Source organism: Saccostrea echinata, unplaced genomic scaffold (genome assembly GCF_033153115.1).
Source record: "Saccostrea echinata isolate AGI-Se365-2 ecotype Australia unplaced genomic scaffold, CSIRO_AGI_Sech_v1 ptg000033l, whole genome shotgun sequence".
In the NCBI taxonomy this organism is placed as follows: Eukaryota; Metazoa; Mollusca; class Bivalvia; order Ostreida; family Ostreidae; genus Saccostrea; species Saccostrea echinata.
In genome coordinates, this window is record NW_026889782.1 from 2,906,895 (window position 1) to 2,927,391 (window position 20,497).

Here is a 20,497-nt window from a genome sequence, read left to right on the forward strand (position 1 = left end):
TCCAGTGAAGATGAATTATTCGGTTTTGTTGGATACCTTTACCCGAAACTAGGCCAGAACCATGGGCCTGGAGAAGAGAATTTTGACCACCATGCAAGATATCAATATGTAAAGAAGATTTTCAAAGGTGCAATGCGTTTCAGTTTATGATAAACCTAAACAACGGTGGAATATGCACGCATGGAACATGAATTTATCGTTATGCTTTAAGGGATAATTTCTCACTGTTACCATGCATGTAATCATTATAGCAGCTAGGTGTCCATGATTAAAAATTTTGTAAAGTAAGCACAAACCTAGCGCCTGAACAATGGACCTATAGATTTTGAACTTGGTAGGCGGCTAAGTGGTTATTTTCAATCATGCAAACATCTTATCTGACATATTTTCTTAAGAAGATAATATGTACAAATATGTATTTTCAAAGGGACCTGAGCCAATTACCCCGATTCGATGAATTTTAAAAGAAATGGTTTTTATCTAAGTGTTATTTATAATTAAGCAGCAGTTTTTCTGATTGACGTCAAATGCTTTAAGAAGAAATTTTAAGGTGTCACGTATTCAAAATGCCTGTAATCCGTTGTGAGGCCTAAACACTGGCCCAATGTAGAATTAAGTCTATAATCTTGGAAAACGGTTCAGTACTGAATGTTAATCACGTAAACTGTGTTTTTGCTGGTAATAAGTCAGGAAATTAACAGTGTTTTTGCTGTCCACAAGTCAGGAAATAATTTTTTACTTTACCACGAATAGGAATCATGTGATTTTCTATTTCGGTAGAGGGTATGTCCTTGCTATTATCAAGATACAATTGTATAGTACACCTTTAGATTTGAACGACTTTTAAAATTCCAGATTTGTATGCCTGCTCTGACACCTGAATCTCCCAGACTTTGATTTAAAAATTCTTGTAAAGGGTAATTGCTTTATTCATTCATCCTAAAAACGGGAATGGATTCAAAAGGCAATTTTCATTCTGTTGGTTATAAATTGTGCAAATTCGTAGACAGCAAACCACTCAATTGTTTTTTAAAATCGCTTGTTTAACTTTCAAACCGAAATGAAAAAGGATGGAGATAACGAACATTCATTGACCTATAAACAATTCAGATCTGTGAACAGACCAATTCACCACTTCTAACGACAACATACTAGATTGCTATTGGGCGTCCAAAAAGTTCATGTGACAAAAATATTTACAAAAAGATGAACATGTCAAAATTCCAAGAACTTACCTATTCTACCAAAAATATGCACCATGTTATCAATATATAAAAAAGTTACACTTGTTTGATATCCATTACTATATACGGTTTTCAACAGCATTCCGTAAAATACATAAGAGGAATGACAAATATCAATACCTTGAACCAGGTTTGAACAACAGAGCCTAAACTAGTTATTTTGAAGCTTTAAATTATTTGAGGCTAATTTTCGAATTCTCTAGCTTGAATAGTAATTCGTAGTTCCTGCAATTTTTTATTTATAAATCCTTATTTTTGTTCTAAGGTTGCGTATGAAAGGTTCCCCAGATTACTGCATCTCATCTCCGCTAACTTCCAAATGTAAATTCAGAGGTCTAATGTATTATCTGTAGAGTGAGAAAAGTTATAAAAGAGACCAACTTTAAAATAATGTTTGCTTGCCCTTTCCCGGCTCAGGATGAAAAAAAATAGGTCTGTAGGTAGGTGATAAATTTTTTTCCCCAGAAAATTTCAACATCAATGCGGAAATTTCAAAATCTATTTACCACAATGTATAAAAATAAATAATGGCTTCCTGGAAGTTAAAAAAAAGTTTTGAGTTGGGATTTTCTTTTTAGCCAGTCGGTCGGGAGAGTACAAAAAACATTTTTTTTTTAAAGGATGGCCTCAAAACACAATGGTATTAATTGCCTTAACGTTAAAAAAAAGTTAAAGTAAGTCTTATTTTTAAAAAAAAACAAACCATAATTTGATGATTCAAGAATATCAATACTTTCAAGCATGTATTTTATTTTATCCATAAGTCCTGTTTTACTAAAGGATTGGAGATTAAAAAGCATTGTTCTGCAATTGTATTCCTTTACTCCTGCTGGATTTAAGAAGATAAATTTACAGCTTTTTATTTAAAAGAGAATTTCGATTCTACCTTGGAACAGAAAGCTTATTTTGTAAATTTTTCCATTTCAAAATTTACATTATAATATAAGTTATGGAATTTGATAAAAATATATGTGACAGTGCCCAAACTATTATTTTCAAACAAATAAATTTTTCTCAGAAAAAAATTGCCTTACTCTGTTAAGATTTGTTATGCTGATGCTTGAAACTCTTTGAAAATGTATACTGGGAAAGGTTTACCCCCCTTGTGTTAAGGTCTCCCTATACCTAAATTAAAAAGAGTCAAATAAAAGAAATATGGTGAGTTTTGAAAATTGCATACATCAATAAACTTATTGAAAGAACGTTTCGCTTTTTGCATTTCCACGTAACAATAAGTCTGATTTTAATGAATGCAGCGTCATTTATATTTACCACAGAGAACAGATGACCTAGTTTAAACCAGAGATATGATCTACAAATGATTTAACTGAGTCATTAAAGTGCACAAGTACCGGCGCCAAACACACGGAGTGTGCGGTATTCATACACTTACGAAGTGTTATTTAGTCTTAGCGAATTATAGGTATCAGGCAAAGATCTAAGTATTACAAATTAGTCTATTTCAACCAAATATTGGTGAAGATACGCTCTTTTGATAAAAAAAAATGCTATGGAGTGTTAAATTGTGCTTATATTTCTCGTGTGGTTATCGGTATTTAACTTCCGGGATAAAATCACAGTCAAAACATTCAATTTGAATTCAGAAAAGGTAGGTAAACTTGTTTGAAACTATTTAATATGCTCAGGAGTGAGAGGGCAATAAAAGTTTCCTTACTGGTCGCATGAGTGTTTTGAAGGATTATTGATTAATATATACAGAGTAAAGATCTCTGCGATAATGCGTGATATGTGAACAATGCTACATCATACGTACTTATACCTTTCGATGTATTGAAATAAATCTTTGATGTTCGTAGGAGAGGTGGTTCGTGGAAATAATGCTAGCAAACCAAAATGATGTAGTCAATAATTCTGCAAGGAAACTTCATATTATTATTACAATTTATAATTTACAATTATTTTCTCAATAAATCCTCAAACCTAGAGAGAAAAGTATTGCTTTTTAAATAAACAGCTGTATTTTTTATTTTTTTTTAGCTGTAGGTCAAGTGTAAAATAAAATTCAACTTTTTAAACAGCTACAAGTTACGTTGAAATGAAATTTTAAGCTATGCTTTATTATGAATTCTTTTAAACTGACCCTCCCCGTGCTGCATATCTGAATTATAATCATCAGACAAATGTATCATCTCAGTTTACATTTATTTGTCGATTAGAAATATCCAAGTAAACTAGAAATAGGAGACACAACGCCGTCTGGTACGAATGCTTCAGATCTGGATGTTTTACTGACAATAGGCGCCAACGGCCAACAAATAACAAAACTGTATGACTTTATCTTTGCCATCGTATTTCCCTTACTAATCTCTAAACCACCTTTTCGCAGGCAAGAAATATCCGCTATTTACTAGACATTTATTTACTTGCTTATAATTTCTAACTTCGCAAACTGTTAAGTTCATTGTGTAGCTACGAAGAATACTTCCTCAGGCGCGAATTAAAGTCGTTGAGGTGAGATTTCAAATTAACAAATCGCGAAATAAAATTATATTATAAAAGGTGGTTTACAGTATGAGCAGTATTTATAGCATGTAGAAATATTCCAACATCACATGCATATGATTGTTTATGTTCTCAACTGATTCGATACGCTGGAGCATGCTTTGAGTAGGATCGACTCTTACACCTAAGCAAGCTACTGTGAAATAAAATGATGTTACAATATTTTCAGCAATCCAGCTTTTTGCCTATCAACGGTCTTTATAACGACCTTGTTCGTTAATACTGGGTTGTATGTTGTCTTACATATTTCTAACCAATTGTCGAGTCATTGATTTTATACTAAACTTGTACACGGATTACTCTACCTGATTAATATAACAGGACCCACGGTGGTGTAGCCAGTTTACTCTTAGGTACCCGAATCCACTATTGGTGTTTTTAGGGGTCCGTATTTTAGCCCAATTCGTGATTCATTTTCTTTACTACATTTAAGAAATTGACCACTGCTCTTTATCTTCACCATGCATTTGTATTATCTCTTTTTAGCTCACCTGAGCCGAAGGCTCAAGTGAGGTTTTCTTATCAAAATTTGCCCGTTGTCTGTCGTAGTTGTCGTAAACTTTTCACATTTTCATCTTCTTCTCAAGAACCACTAGGCCAATTTCAACCAAACTAGCTACAAAGTATCCTAGGGTAAAGGGAATCAAGTTTGTTCAAATGAAGGGCCATGCCTTCTTCCAAGGGGAGATAATTATGAATTCGTGAAAAAATTAACAGGAACAGCAAAGCCATGTTTGATCATATTTATATGGAAGCATCCTCAGGTAGTGTAGAATCAAGTTTGTTCAAATCAGGATTCCCGGAGGTAGGATGGGGCCCACATTGGGTGATCAAATGTCGTTACTGTCATATTAAGTCAAAAGCATCCCTAGGAAGTGTAGATTCGAGTTTGTTCAAATCATACACCCCCCCCCCTCCGAACAACTTTTATATTTAAACTTTTCGAAACTGAACTGATTTCTGATTTTCCTAGCCAAAGTGTTCAAGTGAGCGATGTGGGCCCTGGGCCTCTTGTTATTTTTATTATTATTTTTTTTTTTTGGGGGGGGGGGGGGGGTAACATTTTATCTTCAGGGTTTTTATCTTAAACTTTTAAACTTCTCTTTCTCAATCTCTCACAAGTGACACTTACACATACTTGTATTAGCTGTACAGCAAAAAAGGAATTCACTGAACAAAATGTACAGTGTTTTGTCAAATGCTCGATTGTTTTTTTCCTGCATTTATGAAATAAGGCAAGTTTAATCTTCCGGGTTTTTTTTTATCCTATTTCTTTTAAACTTCTCTTTACCTCGCAAGGGACACTTAGATACACTTGTATTAGTTGTACGCAGTAAAAAATTCACTTACGAGATGCAAATTAATATATTGTGTTTATCCAAAGTCAACAATGTATTAAAACAATATGCCCCGGTGTTTAGAGATTTATTACGAAATATAATTGAATACAACATATGTGTAAACAAACATCCTTGAATGGAATTGAAGAAAAATTTGAATGAAAGTGATGTTTTTCTCTCCCACTATTTTAACAATTCCTGCTGCTATGGTGCAAGTTAATGTTTATATTTTCTGATACTTATTTCATTCCAACAAGGTAATTAAAGTTTATTGTTAATCCGAAGGATATGCTATTATAACCACGGTATTGAAACTTTGAAAAAAGGTATGTTATAATATATTGCACAAATACATCGCTATTGCATACGCTTGAAGAGATCAAGAGAATGTTTATTATTTACTAGGAAGCAATGATTGATAAAGGCATGTATAAGAAACCCCATGGAACAAACATCGGGTTATAAAAGGTATTAATATATTTCATGGCTTTCCTAGGCAGAAGTGATCAATTGAATTTAAAATGAAAGAAAATAACATAGATTACTATAATCTTTTAACCTATTTACTTATTGTACATTTAATTGATTTTCAAGACGGAATGATTCTTATCACGATTTGGATATTCCTGATTGCCAGATATTCTTGGGCCTTTGGTGAGTTTCATTAGCTAAGATTCATAAAGATTGCTCTCTCTCTCTTTCTCTCTCTGTATTTATGAACAAAAAGGTCAAATGCATTGAAAGATTTTTTTATCATATTGCTTATTTTCTAGATTATGCACAGAAACATATCTTGTTTCAATAACAAGGTAATATATACAATTTATCAAATGGAAATACAATGATCGTTAAAGAGGTTTGCTCCTCAGCTTTTGAGCAGATTTTTGTCTTGACCTCTATTTAAAAAATAAATTCTACATAAGTTTTAGTTATTACAAAAGATTTGGATTTTACTATGCTAATTAAACTGTATTCAATAAATCCCCATGATTAAATTCCATACCGAAAACATTTAGTGAGGTACTATATTTTGTGGAGGAAGGTTTTTAAGAAGAAGAATTCAATTTTTCTCTTTCGAAGTATTTACAGTATTGTTAAGTTTGGATTCCTATTTTTCCATGCAGCCTGCACACAGAGTTATTTGGTGCAGTGAACTGTTTTATACTGGTTCTGAATTACATAGTAAATTAACTGTCATGAATTCTACATGTATCATCATATTTGGCAAACATAGCAAATATTTTATGAAAGTCCTGGGGGAAAATAGTCCAATTTAAGCTTAAAATTAACAGCTTTTTAGTAATATCTAAAAATTAATATCACAGGCCCCCACTTTTTATTTTCTCTTCTGAATATATGATATTATTTTACCCATTCTGCTTAAATTCAGAAAAATGTCATTACTTTCAAATGATTTTATTGTTTGTTAAATTTTTAATGCCAGAATAATGACATTTTTTGAGTGCAGAAAAGACAAATAATTGACTATGCGAAGGTTTTTTAAACTTTTTTGTTGTCACTAATTTTAATTGACTATTCTGCGAAGAAAATGAACGGAAAATGTTGGTGGACTGACAGACAGACAGACCGACAGACAGCAGCAAAGCAATATGCCCTCCCTCCTCCGAAGGGGGACATAGATATTTCTCAATAAATAACTATGTAACGGCGTCTGCATTACTCAGTAGTAGCCTATGTTTAAGAAGTTATTTGTTACTTAGAGAAGTGATAAAAACTTCAAAAATAGGTCTCTTCAAATGTCTTCAGAAGATCTACGTGAAAGCTTCCTCACCTTGTTTAATCTCAAGTTTGTGCAAATCATACAGAATGGTAGAAGCTGAAGATAAACTATTCTAAATTTAAACTTATAGCTTCTTTTCTTGTAAAGAAAATTTAGCTTTGAATAAACCTGCATGGCAACAGACTAATTGGCCTGATAAGCCTGTAGCATGGGGAGCAGCAAAAGCGGTAGATGGGTTGTATACTGACCGCTCAGCAGGAGGAAACCAATGCTCAATAGCAGGCGACGGAAGAGTAACTGCTGAGTGGAGAGTGGACCTTCAGGAAGTGGTCAGCATCAGTCACATCAACATCTACTACAGGACGGATAATCTTCCTAGTATGTGGACAATAATGCATAATATCACTCCATAAGAAACGCAACTAAAAGGATGTATGTACCTTAAAATCAATCTTTTAGACACATACGCATATACTACTAAATATAATTACACCCCCTGCGATTTTTTTTTCTTCATAAAAAAATCTTATTGTTTCTGTCAACTGATTAGCACTAAACTAGTTTTTAAAGCAGTCTGAAAGATTTTTTATGCCCCCGGATCGAAAGATCCCGGGGGTATATTGTTTTTGTCCTGTCTGTCTGTTTATCTGTTTGTCTGTCTGTCTGTTGTCAACTTTAACCTTGCCCATAACTTTTGATTGGTTGGAGATATGGCTTTCATATTTCACATGTGTATTCCTTGTGACAAGACCTTTCTTTGGGTACCATCATATTTGACCTTTTGACCTTGACCTTGGAGTTTCACCCACTTTTGCAAAATTTTATGAGACTTTAACCTTGGCCATAACTTCTGAACAGTTGGTGCTTGGGTTTTCAAACTTCACATGTGTATTCTTTGTGACAAGACCTTCCTTTGGATACCAACAACTTTGACCTTTTAACCTTGACCTAGGAGTTTGACCTACTTTTGAAAAACTTTAACCTTGGCCATAACTTTTGAACAGTTGGTGCTTGGGGTTTCAAACTTCACATATTTAATCCTTGTGACAAGACCTTCCTCTGGATATCAACCCCTTTGACCCTTTGACCTTGACCTAGAAGTTTGACCTACTTTTGAAAAACTTTAACCTTGGCCATAACTTTTGAATGATTGGTGCTAGGGCTTTCATTCTTCACATATGTAATCCTTGTGACACGACCTTCCTTTGGATACCAACCACTTTGACCCTTTGATCTTCCTTTGGATTCCAACCACTTTGACCTTGACCTTGACGTTTGACTTTTATTTAAAAAACTTTAACCTTCGCCATAACTTTTGAACAGTCGCAGCTAGGTCTTTCAAATTTCACAGGTATATTCCTCGAGACAAGTCTTTGGGTATCAACATTTTTTATCTTTTGGCCTGGATTTTGACTTCCATTTGAGAAACTTTAACCTTCGCCATAAGCTGCCATACGGGGGCATCAGTGTTTCACAAACACATCTTGTTTTAAGTTTATAAAAGGTAACAATAAGCACAGTGTCAATGTCATGAATCCGGTACAGAGACGAATCGTGAACAGGACAAAAAAAAAACAAACTCGGATCCCTGTGAACACCAGAGGTGGGATCAGGTGTTTCGTGGGCTATTTCATCTATTAACCTCCAGGTGTACCATACAAAAGTTTTGTGTTTCAAATCATAAAAGTTTAAGCTTCGTATATCTGAAACCTTTATACTCTTCTTGTCGTAAGCTTGACATTGGCAATGGTCACACCTCATTCACACAACCCTCTCTTTCGTACAAATTGAAATCTTGTAAGATTACATAAAATGATATTTCAAGGCGTGCATGACTTAAACAAATGTTAATTTAGACTTTGTAACATACATATTCTTTGAGTAATTAGAAGGTCGCTGTTTGACAGAAAATACTTTCTTAACATCTGCATACCTGTTATTTTTGAGATTTGTAGTCCATTCTTCAACAAGGGTCCGGCATTAGATATGAAATTCACGATTCTTTCGGATGAGACCTTAAAAACGAAAATCCCATGTCACGAAAGGCGTTGGCAGGATAAGAACCCTCACTGCTCAATTACCCTGAATGCCCTTTACAGATCTAATTTAAAACCCTTCACCTGTCTATGGTGGTGTCGCTTTATAAGTGAAAAAAAAATCAGATAGGAAGTAAAACAACATACAATCAGTCTACGTTGTAACGGTGTAATAAATCATGCACATATTGAGTAGCGGCATTATTGATATAAATACATTCTTTGGACTCCTTACTTTTGAAAAAAAAAGAAGCTTAATATATTTTTAACTGAGTTTGCATTCCTGTTTTGCAGGCCCATCGCCTTACACTACTAGATTTGCTGGTTTTTTCTTATACGTTTCAAATACAACGTCCAAGGACAGCGGCTATCTTTGTTTCCATGAAATACAAACAGTATCCGGTACACCAACAGAGAACCAGACAATACGCTGTCCTGTACATGGACGTTACGTCATATTCTACAACGAACGTAGACCGGATGTGACGTATCCCAGTTTCTATTCTCAATATGTTTTCAATGAATTATGTGAAGTTGAAGTTTATGGTAAGCGTTTAAGAAGAAAAAAACTAGTTTGCTTGAATATTTGTTAGTTATATATTTTGCAAAGCAGAATAAAACATTTATACGTAAATCAGGATGCCCTGTTCAGAGATATTATGGAGAGAATTGTGACGTGCCCTGTCCAGAAAATTGTCAGGAACAAAGATGTAACATCTCTACAGGAGAATGCCTGGGTTGTATTCCGGGATATCAAGGTCCCAAGTGTAGTCAGGGTACAGTGGTTTAGATTTTACTTATTACCGCTATCTTATCTTTTTAATATTATGGAAAACTTTATTTTCAGAATAAATTCACTGGTCTTGGAAGTCAACCACAGGCTATCATACATAAACAAGCAAAGTATCCTAAGAAAAAAAAACTGAAGGAAACCTAGGAAATAAAAAAGAACCAATATCGTTACTGGTGTAAATTACCGTTTTTTGATTTTCGCTATAATAAACAAGTTTTGTTCCTTTAGTTTTTGTTAAAGTAACAAATTTTTCACAATAGTACCTCATTTTTTTCAAGTATAGTAAATAACAGTGATACCATATACAACTTCACGATAGAAAACTACTTTGCTTGTAAAAACTTTTTTCCTAAAGGACAAGTTATAAAAAACTGATAATTGATAAAAAAAAATTGTCTACTTTGTAGATTTATAGGGTTCTTTACAGAAAAGAAGGAATGTGAACGTTATAGGAAGTCTGCAATTTCTAGATATTTTAAAGACATTTGATATTTGCATCATATGTAACCAATATATAATTTTAAATATAAACACATACGAGGGTTGTCCAAAAGTTCGTGGACAAATGCTTAATTTTCCTTATAAAGTCCGCAATGGCAAACATGTACGATGATATCTTAATATAGACCATGATTGAGTAAATGTACAAAAAATTAAAACAATGCACACTATTTACTGAACATTATAGGTGTAAATACTTTGTATATGCAAGTCGCACGGGCCAGTCTGACGTAACGCTTATTTCATGATAACGTCAGAAATATGAATTTTGATTTTTTTATCGCATGTTCATAGACGCACGCTATTTTTCTTTATTATGCCACATTGCCAAATGTATGCAATAATATTTATGTATAGATTATCATTAATTTAAATTTTAAAATTCAAAACGATACACAATAATTTACGAGCGTCATCAATATTAACACTTCGTAAAGATAGGATGCCAAGTCCGACGGCGCTATATTTATAACAACGTCATGAATAGGATATATATCCTATTTTCATCAAATAACAGTGGTTTTCCACTTCTTGTAGTGTCTCCGTAATTTTACACACCGTTGAAAAATCGTATACACCAATTACAAATCACTAGACTAAATATTTTCCAATAAATTTAAGTTGTTTGAATAAATATTTTGTTTTTTGTCGACGTTTCAACCATATTAACCATTATTGTATGATTGGACGCTGTCCCGTTCGGATGACCGACGTCGCTTTTTCTGTCAATTTTTGAAACATACTTCTTGCGGTTTTCACTTAATATTTTCATTGTTTATTTAGTAAGCGATACTAAAGGTATCAGAAAATGGCGATAACCGCTTTAATTGTGATATATTAAATTTTTATTCAGCTTTAACTTGTTTAATTTTAAAAAGAAAATAATCATTTCAATCAGATCACTTTATTTAAAAGTCCATGGCATTTTAACCCTGTTCCGTGCGCACTATCGGCGACCTTTAATGACCGAGATTTTTGCAAAAATATTAAGTTCAAACAATAAAAACCAAACTATTCCGACTTGGATTTTCATAACTAATATTTTGGTATAAAATAGGCATATTTTGAACCATTCATTTTGACAAAAATGTCCATTGTCCACGAACTTTTTGGACAACCCTCGTATTCATGCATCCACTTTCATTCTTTATAGCATGTGTACCTGGTTCCATTTTGTTCAACGACGTTAATATTTTTATTATTATTATTATATGACTGTTAATTTTGAAAATCACAGTTTTTAGCTCTTTTAAAATGAAATCAAAGGTTTATTGTATTCATAATAGTAAATCAAAGTATGAACTTTGACAATATAAAGAATTAGTTTACAGTGGAATTTATTTTACTTGAAATACATGGAAATAACGAACAGTATTCAAGCTCAAACGCGTCCATTAAACAATACAAATTTTGGAGCAGAGGAAACACGGACGTCTAAAACATCAGAGGTGGGATCAGGTGCCATGGAGGAGTGAGCATCCCCTGCCGACCGGTCACACCCGCTGTGTTCTTGTTATGATTGAGAAATAACAGAAAAATCCGTCGACAATGCAGTGTGTAAATAATGGCCTAACAATTGGTATGAAAGACGTCAGTCAACATTTGACTTAATGATATATTGTATTTGCTGACAAGGTCATTGTATCAACCATAGAACTTATGAAATGACGACTTTAAACGAGACTGCTGATATTCTTGTTTCATCAACTTGTTTGTCAATAATTTACCTCCTTTTAGAAATTGTTCATACGGAGAAAATGCTCTTGCATATCAAATCAACTGAGAGATATATACCCCGTATACAGGTGTTGAAGGTATATTGCTGCATAAGTAAGGGAAGTTGACGATTGAAAAGTTAAAGTCATCACGTTTATCATAAACCTTGTCGTTAGATTACCATTAACATCTTTTTCTAGTAAAATATCCAAATATGAAACAGATGTGTAAGACTCTGTGATATCTTTTATTTCAAGCTCACCGGGATATATCTATCGACATAAGAATGGAAACAACCATTGTTGATTGACATTATGTCCTCGATATATCTAAATGTCGAGTTGAAGGCCACAGCAAGTGTTTTCTTCTTTTCACGTATAAGATTTTGAACAAATTGTGCTTCAGATGAATACATAAATAGGTCTGCTAATAACGGGGCACAATAGGTACCCATGGAAATTCCTATAGATAGTTTGAAGACCTGGTCTCCAAAAACCACATAGATATTGTCAATCAGAAACTCAAGCATCTTTTTAATATACTTGGGAGATGATTATTATAATGACATTTCGTTGAAAACAGTCAAACATAATGTATCCTTTCCATTTTCACAATAATATGAAAAAAGGAAAATTCCCTTCTTAATATATTTTCTTTACAGAGAAGTTCATAATGAAATAAAGGTAAAATTAATAGATTAGTACCGGTATTAAACATTGGAATTCGTACAAGGTGATTTTAAGTCAGACATAAAAATTTCTTTGCAACAAAACAGCAACGCAAGACCTGGCTTTCCTGTTAGGGTTCACGGAATAATAAAAATTGTTAATCATTCTGTATTGACGTGGTACTACGTAATAAACTTTTTGAACAAGGTTTACCTCTCGTTTCAGCGTGTAATATAGAAACATATGGACTGGAGTGTTCTTTTTTATGTGGAAACTGTAGTGATCCGGGATCCTGTGACAATACCAATGGCACGTGTCTCAGTGGCTGTAAGGAAGGCGTGCAGGGGAACAAATGTCAGACACGTGAGCAGATCTCTTGCATGAGAGATTTCTTCTCTTGTGCTCTTTTCACATCATCTTAAATTCATACTTACTTTCAACAAAATTAAAAACAAAAAAAAAAGAAATTATGATTTGTAAATAAGAAACAAAATGGAGGACAATTGTAATATAATTAATATGATATTTTATTTTTGAAAAAATATGAAGTTCCTACTATATTTTTGCACGCCATGTCATTCAAGTAATACAGTTTACACCTGTAAATGCCTTGAAGTTGAATGTGGGGATTTATTTTGTATCAACAATTTTTTAAGGGTTTTCAGAGACAAAATCATACTTCTTTCTATCCAATATATTTTAAAATGACTACAGATCACTGCTGACTTGTCTTTTTATAAAATGTATAAAGTGTGAACTACTTTTGATGGTTGTTGAAAGGAGGGAGGGGGGGGATTCTGAATTCTTATCCTGATTATTTGTGCTAGATGATAAGTACCCAATAAAATGTATACATTTATTTTCATTTACAAAATTCCTGAAGAAGACTTTCGACTGACTCCATTCCTTCATGAAAAAGTGGGGCGGGCAAACGCTTGGAAATCTTGTTAGCAGAAAAATTGATCTACATTGCCTAGTTCTTATAATTCTATCAAATTAACTAAATAGGTCCTCATGATCGAACAGTGAAAAAACTATGTATATGTGGAAATATTTACAAGAATAGACTCCCTCTGACTGATACAAATATTTACTTAAACAGAATGCCAAGTAGGACGCTATGGAGAAAATTGCCTACAGAATTGCAGTGGTAATTGCTATGTGTCAAGTCATTGTAACAGGTTTAATGGTGCATGTGTAGGAGGATGTAGTCATGGTTGGAAAAATCTCGACTGTAACGAAGGTAAAGAAAATAGGCTTGTTACTTCAGATACTGTCAAATATCAGAATGTTTGTTGGTTGCTTATTTGTTTTTGTTGTTTGTTTGTTTGTTTGTTTATTGTTTAACGTCCCTCTCGAGAATTTTTCACTCATATGGAGACGCCACCACTTGCCGGTGGAGAGCTACAAATTTTTGACCTATACTCGGCACCTAGGGCCATTGAGCAGTGAGGGATCCTTTTCGTGCCAGCACCTACTGCGACACAGGACCTCGGTTTATACGGTCTCATCCGAAGGACCGGTCTCCACGTCCCACAGTGGGATTCGAACCCGCGACGTAAGGATCAATTCCTCACTCCGCGACTCTAGAGCGAACGCTGTAACCACTGCGCCACGTGGGCGACTATTTGTTTTTGTATTCACTTTCAAGCTTGTTGTAGGAGAGATTTGCAAATGTAATGAACAAATATATCAAAATTAATGTTTAAAATAATTTGCCGGAAGAGTTCTGTAGCATTTTCTATTACATTTTCCACACTGAAATATTGTAATTTATTTATTGAATAAAAGTGATATTCTGTCACAGTATTAAAGACTATCAAAGTGATATTCTGTCACAGTATGACAGAATAACAGATTTTTGGGAAATCACTCGATTTTCTTTCCCTTCCTGAAGAATATTGTAAAATGTACTCCCTGGCCTCTTATAAGATAGAATAAATAAACCATCCTGAAAGAGACCACAATTGCCAAAGCTTCTCTGTTGTTGAAATCCAATATTTACAGTGTTTTCAATCTCACAATATTGCTAAGTTATGACATCTGAACCGCTCTACTATGACGTCACAGCCCATAACATTGTGTAACGAAAAGACAGAGGCAAAGGGAGAATGAAAGAAAATGTAATAAACAAAAAATTCAGTATTTTGTAGTTAGATATGGAATTTATCACTCGTGAGACAGGATTTTGTATTAACGTACTTGTATTAGATACATAGATATTGACAATATTCAGGATGGTTTAAGGTTTTTCGGAATATTCTGACAAAGTGAAATTAAAACCATCGCCATGTATTGCACTTAAAAGTACATATCTTTGAAAGTCTTTTAAACCCAGTTATTCAGGAAAATCTACTAAATGATTATTTATTTTAGAATGTAACGATGGAAAGTATGGTTATAACTGCAATCAGAGTTGTGGACATTGTCTTGAAGGATCACATTGTGACAAAGTTAACGGTGCATGTTTAAAGGGGTGTTCTCCGGGATTCATGGGAATTCTCTGTGACAAAGGTAATGAATTAAAGTGATATTGTCTGTTATTTTGCGTAAGTGATATACATTAAAATATTGTTGATATATGTTTTAAAACGCCTTTTTCGAGAAAATTTTTATTATTTTCATTAGGTATTCGTTTATTATCAGAAGACTTGAATTGAACTGAAAATACTCTAAAATATTCTGAGGGACAAAGCTTTCTGTGCAGCATTAAACCTGTTTCAAATTGTATTTTTTCTTCATTGATTGATTATTGTTGTTTTACGCCGAGTCGGCAATCTTTCAGCCATATTTCGGCGGTATTTTTTCTTGAATTTGCCTACACTTAAATATTGTTTTCATCATACGCATCGAAATATCTGCCGATTTATACAAAACAACTTTTCCACACTGACTTCTCTTTCCTGAAAGAGAAAATAATTTCAAATCTTGAAACACAACCTAAGTAATTTTTGTGTGAACAGACAATCATCATTTACATGTACAAGAATATGCTTAATAAATTTTGACATTTGATGAAGTAAATACCTAATCAATACTTATATAATGACTTGACAGAATGTCCTCCCGGATACTTTGGTGTACACTGCCAGGGGAATTGTATGACCTACTGCAGAGGAAACAAAACATGTGATTCCATTACCGGTGTATGTTACAATGGCTGTATAGAGGGACTGTATGGAGCTCTCTGTAATGAAGGTATATCTGCATAGTAGTTGTATCCTACTAATTTGCTTATTTTTTTTTTAATCTCAACGTTTAAAATTATGTGCAGTGATTATGAAGTGGTCCATCTGCCCTTTAAATGTACAAGTGGATTTTCATAATATTTATTTTTTATCCTGTAAATTAATGATATTTATTTCTCTTGTAGATAATCTACACATGTAGAATGATAACAAAATAATAAATAAAAATAAAAATGTTGTTTTCTTAAATATGTGCCTTAACATCTGATCCCAATTTGTCAATATGTTCAATTACAGAAGACTCCGCCATAAATCTTCCTAAATGTATCAGTGACAACACCAGTATCATTATCAGCGCTGTTGTCTCGCTTGTAATTGTTCTTACCGGAAGTGTGATAAATTTCATACTATGGAAGAGGAACCAGTGTGAGTAAATGGATTGTATAAAAGCAATGTCAGTGGTTGTAGTCATCAAAAAGTTCATTTCATCCTACTTGTTAATTTTTACTTGATGTTTGAATGGAGCCTATAGAATGAAGAGTTTTTTTCAGAACATAATGTTGTATGCAGGTAAATACAATGTATAAAAATGTTTCTTCATTCCTTCTGTGGTAGACTGTGTTTTATAAGCTTGAGTCAGCTTGTAATTTATTACCTCTACTGATCGAAGATGAGAAGATCTTATACATTAGTAAGGTGTCCGTTGTCCGTCTGTCTGTGTGTTCGTCCGTACTCAATTCTGCAAATGGCTACTACTCCTATAAGACTTTGTGCACAAGTAAACTTAACTATAATACATAATTTTATATATAGTTTTTAATTTGGAAGACAGCTGTTGCAATGGTTATTTAATATAGATATTTTTTGTGAAATTCATACAAACGCTACTCCTCCAACAGTTTTGGTTCGATCTCGGTAAGACTTGATAAGACTATACAAAGATAAATAATTCTGTGTATAGGCTTTTTGATTTTGATGAACGGTGATGTCGTGGCTACAAAAAATCGAAATTTCTGTAATCTTTTTTAAATGCTATTTCTCTTACATTTTTGATCCATATCAAATAAGACTTTTTCCTATATAAGATATTGTCCAATTTAATAAAAAGACTTTGTACAAAAGTAGATTACTAGTATTTTGAGATTATTCTATACACAGGTTTTCGATTCCAATAACAGTGTTGCCTTGTCTATTAAAATAATTCCTTGACATTTCCTTAAAATACTACTTCTACAGTTTTGGTCTGATTTTAAAAAGACTTAGTACACCAGTATACTGTACAAAAATAAAATTTATTATAAATTTACACCAGTAGAGCTACAGTCTCATCTGAAACTTCTGATTGTGTTCATCTATTTGCTTTTCTGGTAAGATTTATCTTCTTTTTTAATATTCAAATTATCTTATTTGATAATAATATATTAATAACCAGTAGCAATATTTTTTTCAGCAATTAGTGCAGTGAGAAGGTAGGTTTTATGTATTTTGTCAATATACATATAAAAATGCATATGCAAGTTTTTTTAAGGTATGTGACCTTTATGAATAATCCCGCGGCATTTTTCCTTCAGACAACGCAAGTCTAAAGGTGATCAGAAAGCTATTGACGATACAGGTAAGAACATACTATATGTATATGTAAATCACTCATATTGTAATTTTTTTCCAGTGTTTGAAACACAGTAGAGAAAACAGTCTCTTTTCTTTTACGATGCCTTCAATAACATCCTTTGTGTAAAGAAGTTAATGTAACATTAAATAGGTAAATTGCTTAAAAACAAACGAAGCGAACAGTGGTCGATCTAAAAATAATCGACACTGGTAAACAATACAAATCTATGATCAGACCATAAAGCACGGACTCCCTGAAATTTCAGACGTGCGTGGAATCGGGTGCCTAGGAGGAGTAAGCATCCCCTGTTGACCGGTCACAACCGCCGTAAGCCCTTCGTATTTTGCAAGTAGAAGGAACATTCCGTAGTCAAATTCAGTATAAAAACAAAGGCAGGCCTAACAATTAGTATGAAACAAGTCAACCAAAATACGATCCAATAAAAGGTTATATTTGCTAACCAAGTTATTATAACGACCATAGAATTTACGAAATGCTGACTTTAAAAGAGGTTGTTAAAATCCCTGTAACATCATCTTATCTGTCAGTAACCTCCCTCTGTTCAAAAATTGATCGTACTTGGGGCATGCTTTTGGGTATCGAATAAGTTGGGAGATATGAACACCATATGTAGGTGAAAGCGGGATAATACTACATAAATATAGTTTACGACTGACAAGCTGAAGTCATCTCGTCTGTCATATAGTTTAGTTGTTAGTTGGCCTTATCGTCTATATCAGTATAGCACCCAAATATGAAACATATGTGGCAGACTCTGTGGTGTCTTTTATTTAAAGTTCACTGGAAATTATTCTTCGTTTAATGTGGCACTAGAAGCAAAATTTCCTTGTATGGATATACATGTATATTGAAATTCACATTACATAGCATATTTTTTATAAAGTTAAAAAAGGTCCTCAATTTTAAGGTCTCATCCGAAAAACCTGCAATTTTGATTTCAAAGTGCAGAGCATTTTACATAGAACAGTTGCTTCTTATTTTTGTATTGAGTTTGATCTGAAGCGACCGGGGCTTGAACCCACGATCTTCTGATCAAGAAGCGCTCTACCGACTGAGCTGCCGTGACTTGACTTATTTCTGTTCGCTCCTTGGGGAGCATAGGGCCGCAACCACACCTCCACCGTGACGGTTTACCCCATGTAAGAGCATATAAGTAAATTTAAAAAGTAAATTGATAAAAGAGCATTTTGTATATTACTTGTTTGTAAAACAATTATAAGAATTACTGTATTTTTCAGACAAAGCAAAAAGTGGACAACAGTTTGTATTATTTATTTTTACTTTTCAACATGAATATTTAATGAGGCATTTTACTTGGAAGCTTCTATTTTTATAATAGATATTCTTTATGATGTACAGTTGGATATACATGTATTGCATTTTTTATTATAGGGATAACTCCCCATACACTGAACTAGGAGCACTAGACAAACCTTCCACTTATGAAGATCTTCACCAGTATGCCGAGGCTGTTGACAGATTATGACATCAAAAGACTTTATCTTTTATCGTGAACTGTGATTTGAAAATGTTTTCCACTTTCTTTTAAAGTATTTATATATGTGTTATCAACAAGTAACCCGTAAGAGGTATATGTCTCCCTGTAAGATGTTAAGATCTTATGTCGGCGTCCGTCTACCTGTTCGTTTGTGTGTCTGTAAGGTTTTTAAGAAATATAAAATCGTGGATAATCCATGACACTATTCCATCATCAGCTTTGGTACAATTTCAATAAAACATTATTAGATTCGACATGAAATGTTGCCAAGGTTTCAAAAAGATTCAGAGAAATTCTTTAATAAGATTTATCCTCAAGCAATTCTGGTCTGATTTTAATAAAACATGGTTTATTTGTAAACTACATTGAGCTATAAGATTGTGTAAAATGATTTTTTTTATTCCAAGTTGTGGAGTTGCCATGGTAAATAAAGGTATCTGTGAAAGCAACCATCATTTATATAGTGTGCAGAAGAATATGTGTGAATATTATATAAAGACTATATCAAATTCAAAAATTATCATGTGTTTATAAAAGGTACATGTACAAATGAACATATATATATTATATATGCTTATAAAGACGCTACTTGTAAATAAAATCTAATTTTTTATATAAGCCTTTTATCATATATATCTATTCCCCAAAAATGACATATAGGCCAAGTGGATTGGATTTTTAAGATAACATTCCATTTGTATGTCTATAACAGTACTGTATGAGTAAATTAATACATTTATTATAGTAAATATGCTACTTAGGAAATGTCGTTTTTTTGTCCCCCGCTTTCACTGAAAGTGGGGGATATTAATTTGGATCTGTCTGTCCGTCCGTCGGTCTGTATTTCTGTCTCTCTGTAACTCTTCCGTTTCCGCGCGATATTTCGAGAACCCTTTGAGCTTTTGCAATGAAATTTTACATAGCAACTCCCTATGGACTAAAGAAGAACCCTATTAATTTTAAGGTCAAAAATTCAAAGGTCAAGGTCATAAATTCTGTCTGTTTTAACACTTTCGTTTCTGCGCGATATCTCGTGAATTCTTTAAGCTTTTGCAATGAAATTTTACATAACAACTCCCTATGGCCTAAGGAAGACCTCTATTGATTTTGCAGGTTGTCGGCCGACTTTATATTCTAATTACATCTATTAGAACTGTTTAGTAAAGGCTTAATTAGACAATATGTAATGTGTAAAATTTTGACAGTTTGGGGGGGGGGGGGGGGGTTCACACTGCCCCCTGTATTTATAGAATATTTTAATGTATACATGTATATTGAAACAAATTTTTAAAAAATGCCAATATGGGTATAAAGATTTGATCGCTTATTCTTTAATATGCGTATAGAAAATTCTTTTTAATATACAGAATATTTATCACACTGTAATAATGATTTTATGAGTTTGTACACGCCAGACATCATAACTTTTTCATTTCACATGTTGAATAGTATCATTTAGTAAATCAAAAAAAAAAACCATTAAAAAAAGAAAAATAGAATCGATCGGGGATTGAACCCGGGCTTCTCGCTTGCTAAGCCCTACGGAAGCACTTGATTATACAGCAAATTAAAGGCAAACACTAGGTCACACACAGTAATGATAATGATTATGTCGT

General features: G+C 33.3%; 1 protein-coding gene across 2 annotated transcripts; it reads left to right on the forward strand.

Annotated features, from left to right (window-relative positions):
* Positions 1-2,629: 2,629 nt before the first annotated feature.
* On the forward strand, positions 2,630-19,464 carry LOC133198943 (multiple epidermal growth factor-like domains protein 10). Of its 2 annotated transcripts, XM_061334844.1 has the most exons (15): positions 2,630-2,853; positions 5,513-5,575; positions 5,702-5,761; positions 6,996-7,226; positions 9,179-9,430; positions 9,523-9,660; positions 12,788-12,925; positions 13,665-13,805; positions 14,939-15,076; positions 15,620-15,760; positions 16,048-16,176; positions 17,201-17,219; positions 17,322-17,365; positions 18,622-18,643; positions 18,776-19,464. In XM_061334844.1, exons 3-15 carry the CDS (start codon positions 5,707-5,709, stop codon positions 18,867-18,869), a joined length of 1,542 nt encoding a protein of 513 aa, XP_061190828.1. In that variant the 5' UTR covers positions 2,630-2,853; positions 5,513-5,575; positions 5,702-5,706; the 3' UTR covers positions 18,870-19,464. The 2 variants fall into 2 exon arrangements, with proteins under 2 accessions (XP_061190828.1, XP_061190829.1); XM_061334845.1 differs by lacking the exon at positions 5,513-5,575.
* Positions 19,465-20,497: the final 1,033 nt, after the last annotated feature.

Excerpts from the sequence above, each read along its gene's own strand:
- LOC133198943 (XM_061334844.1), top strand. The coding sequence starts at position 5,707 with ATGATTCTTATCACGATTTGGATATTCCTGATTGCCAGATATTCTTGG. Across the intron at positions 9,431-9,522 it reads ATGTGAAGTTGAAGTTTATG|GATGCCCTGTTCAGAGATAT; the intron begins GTAAGCGTTTAA and ends TACGTAAATCAG. Across the intron at positions 18,644-18,775 it reads AAAGCAAAAAGTGGACAACA|GGATAACTCCCCATACACTG; the intron begins GTTTGTATTATT and ends TTTTTATTATAG.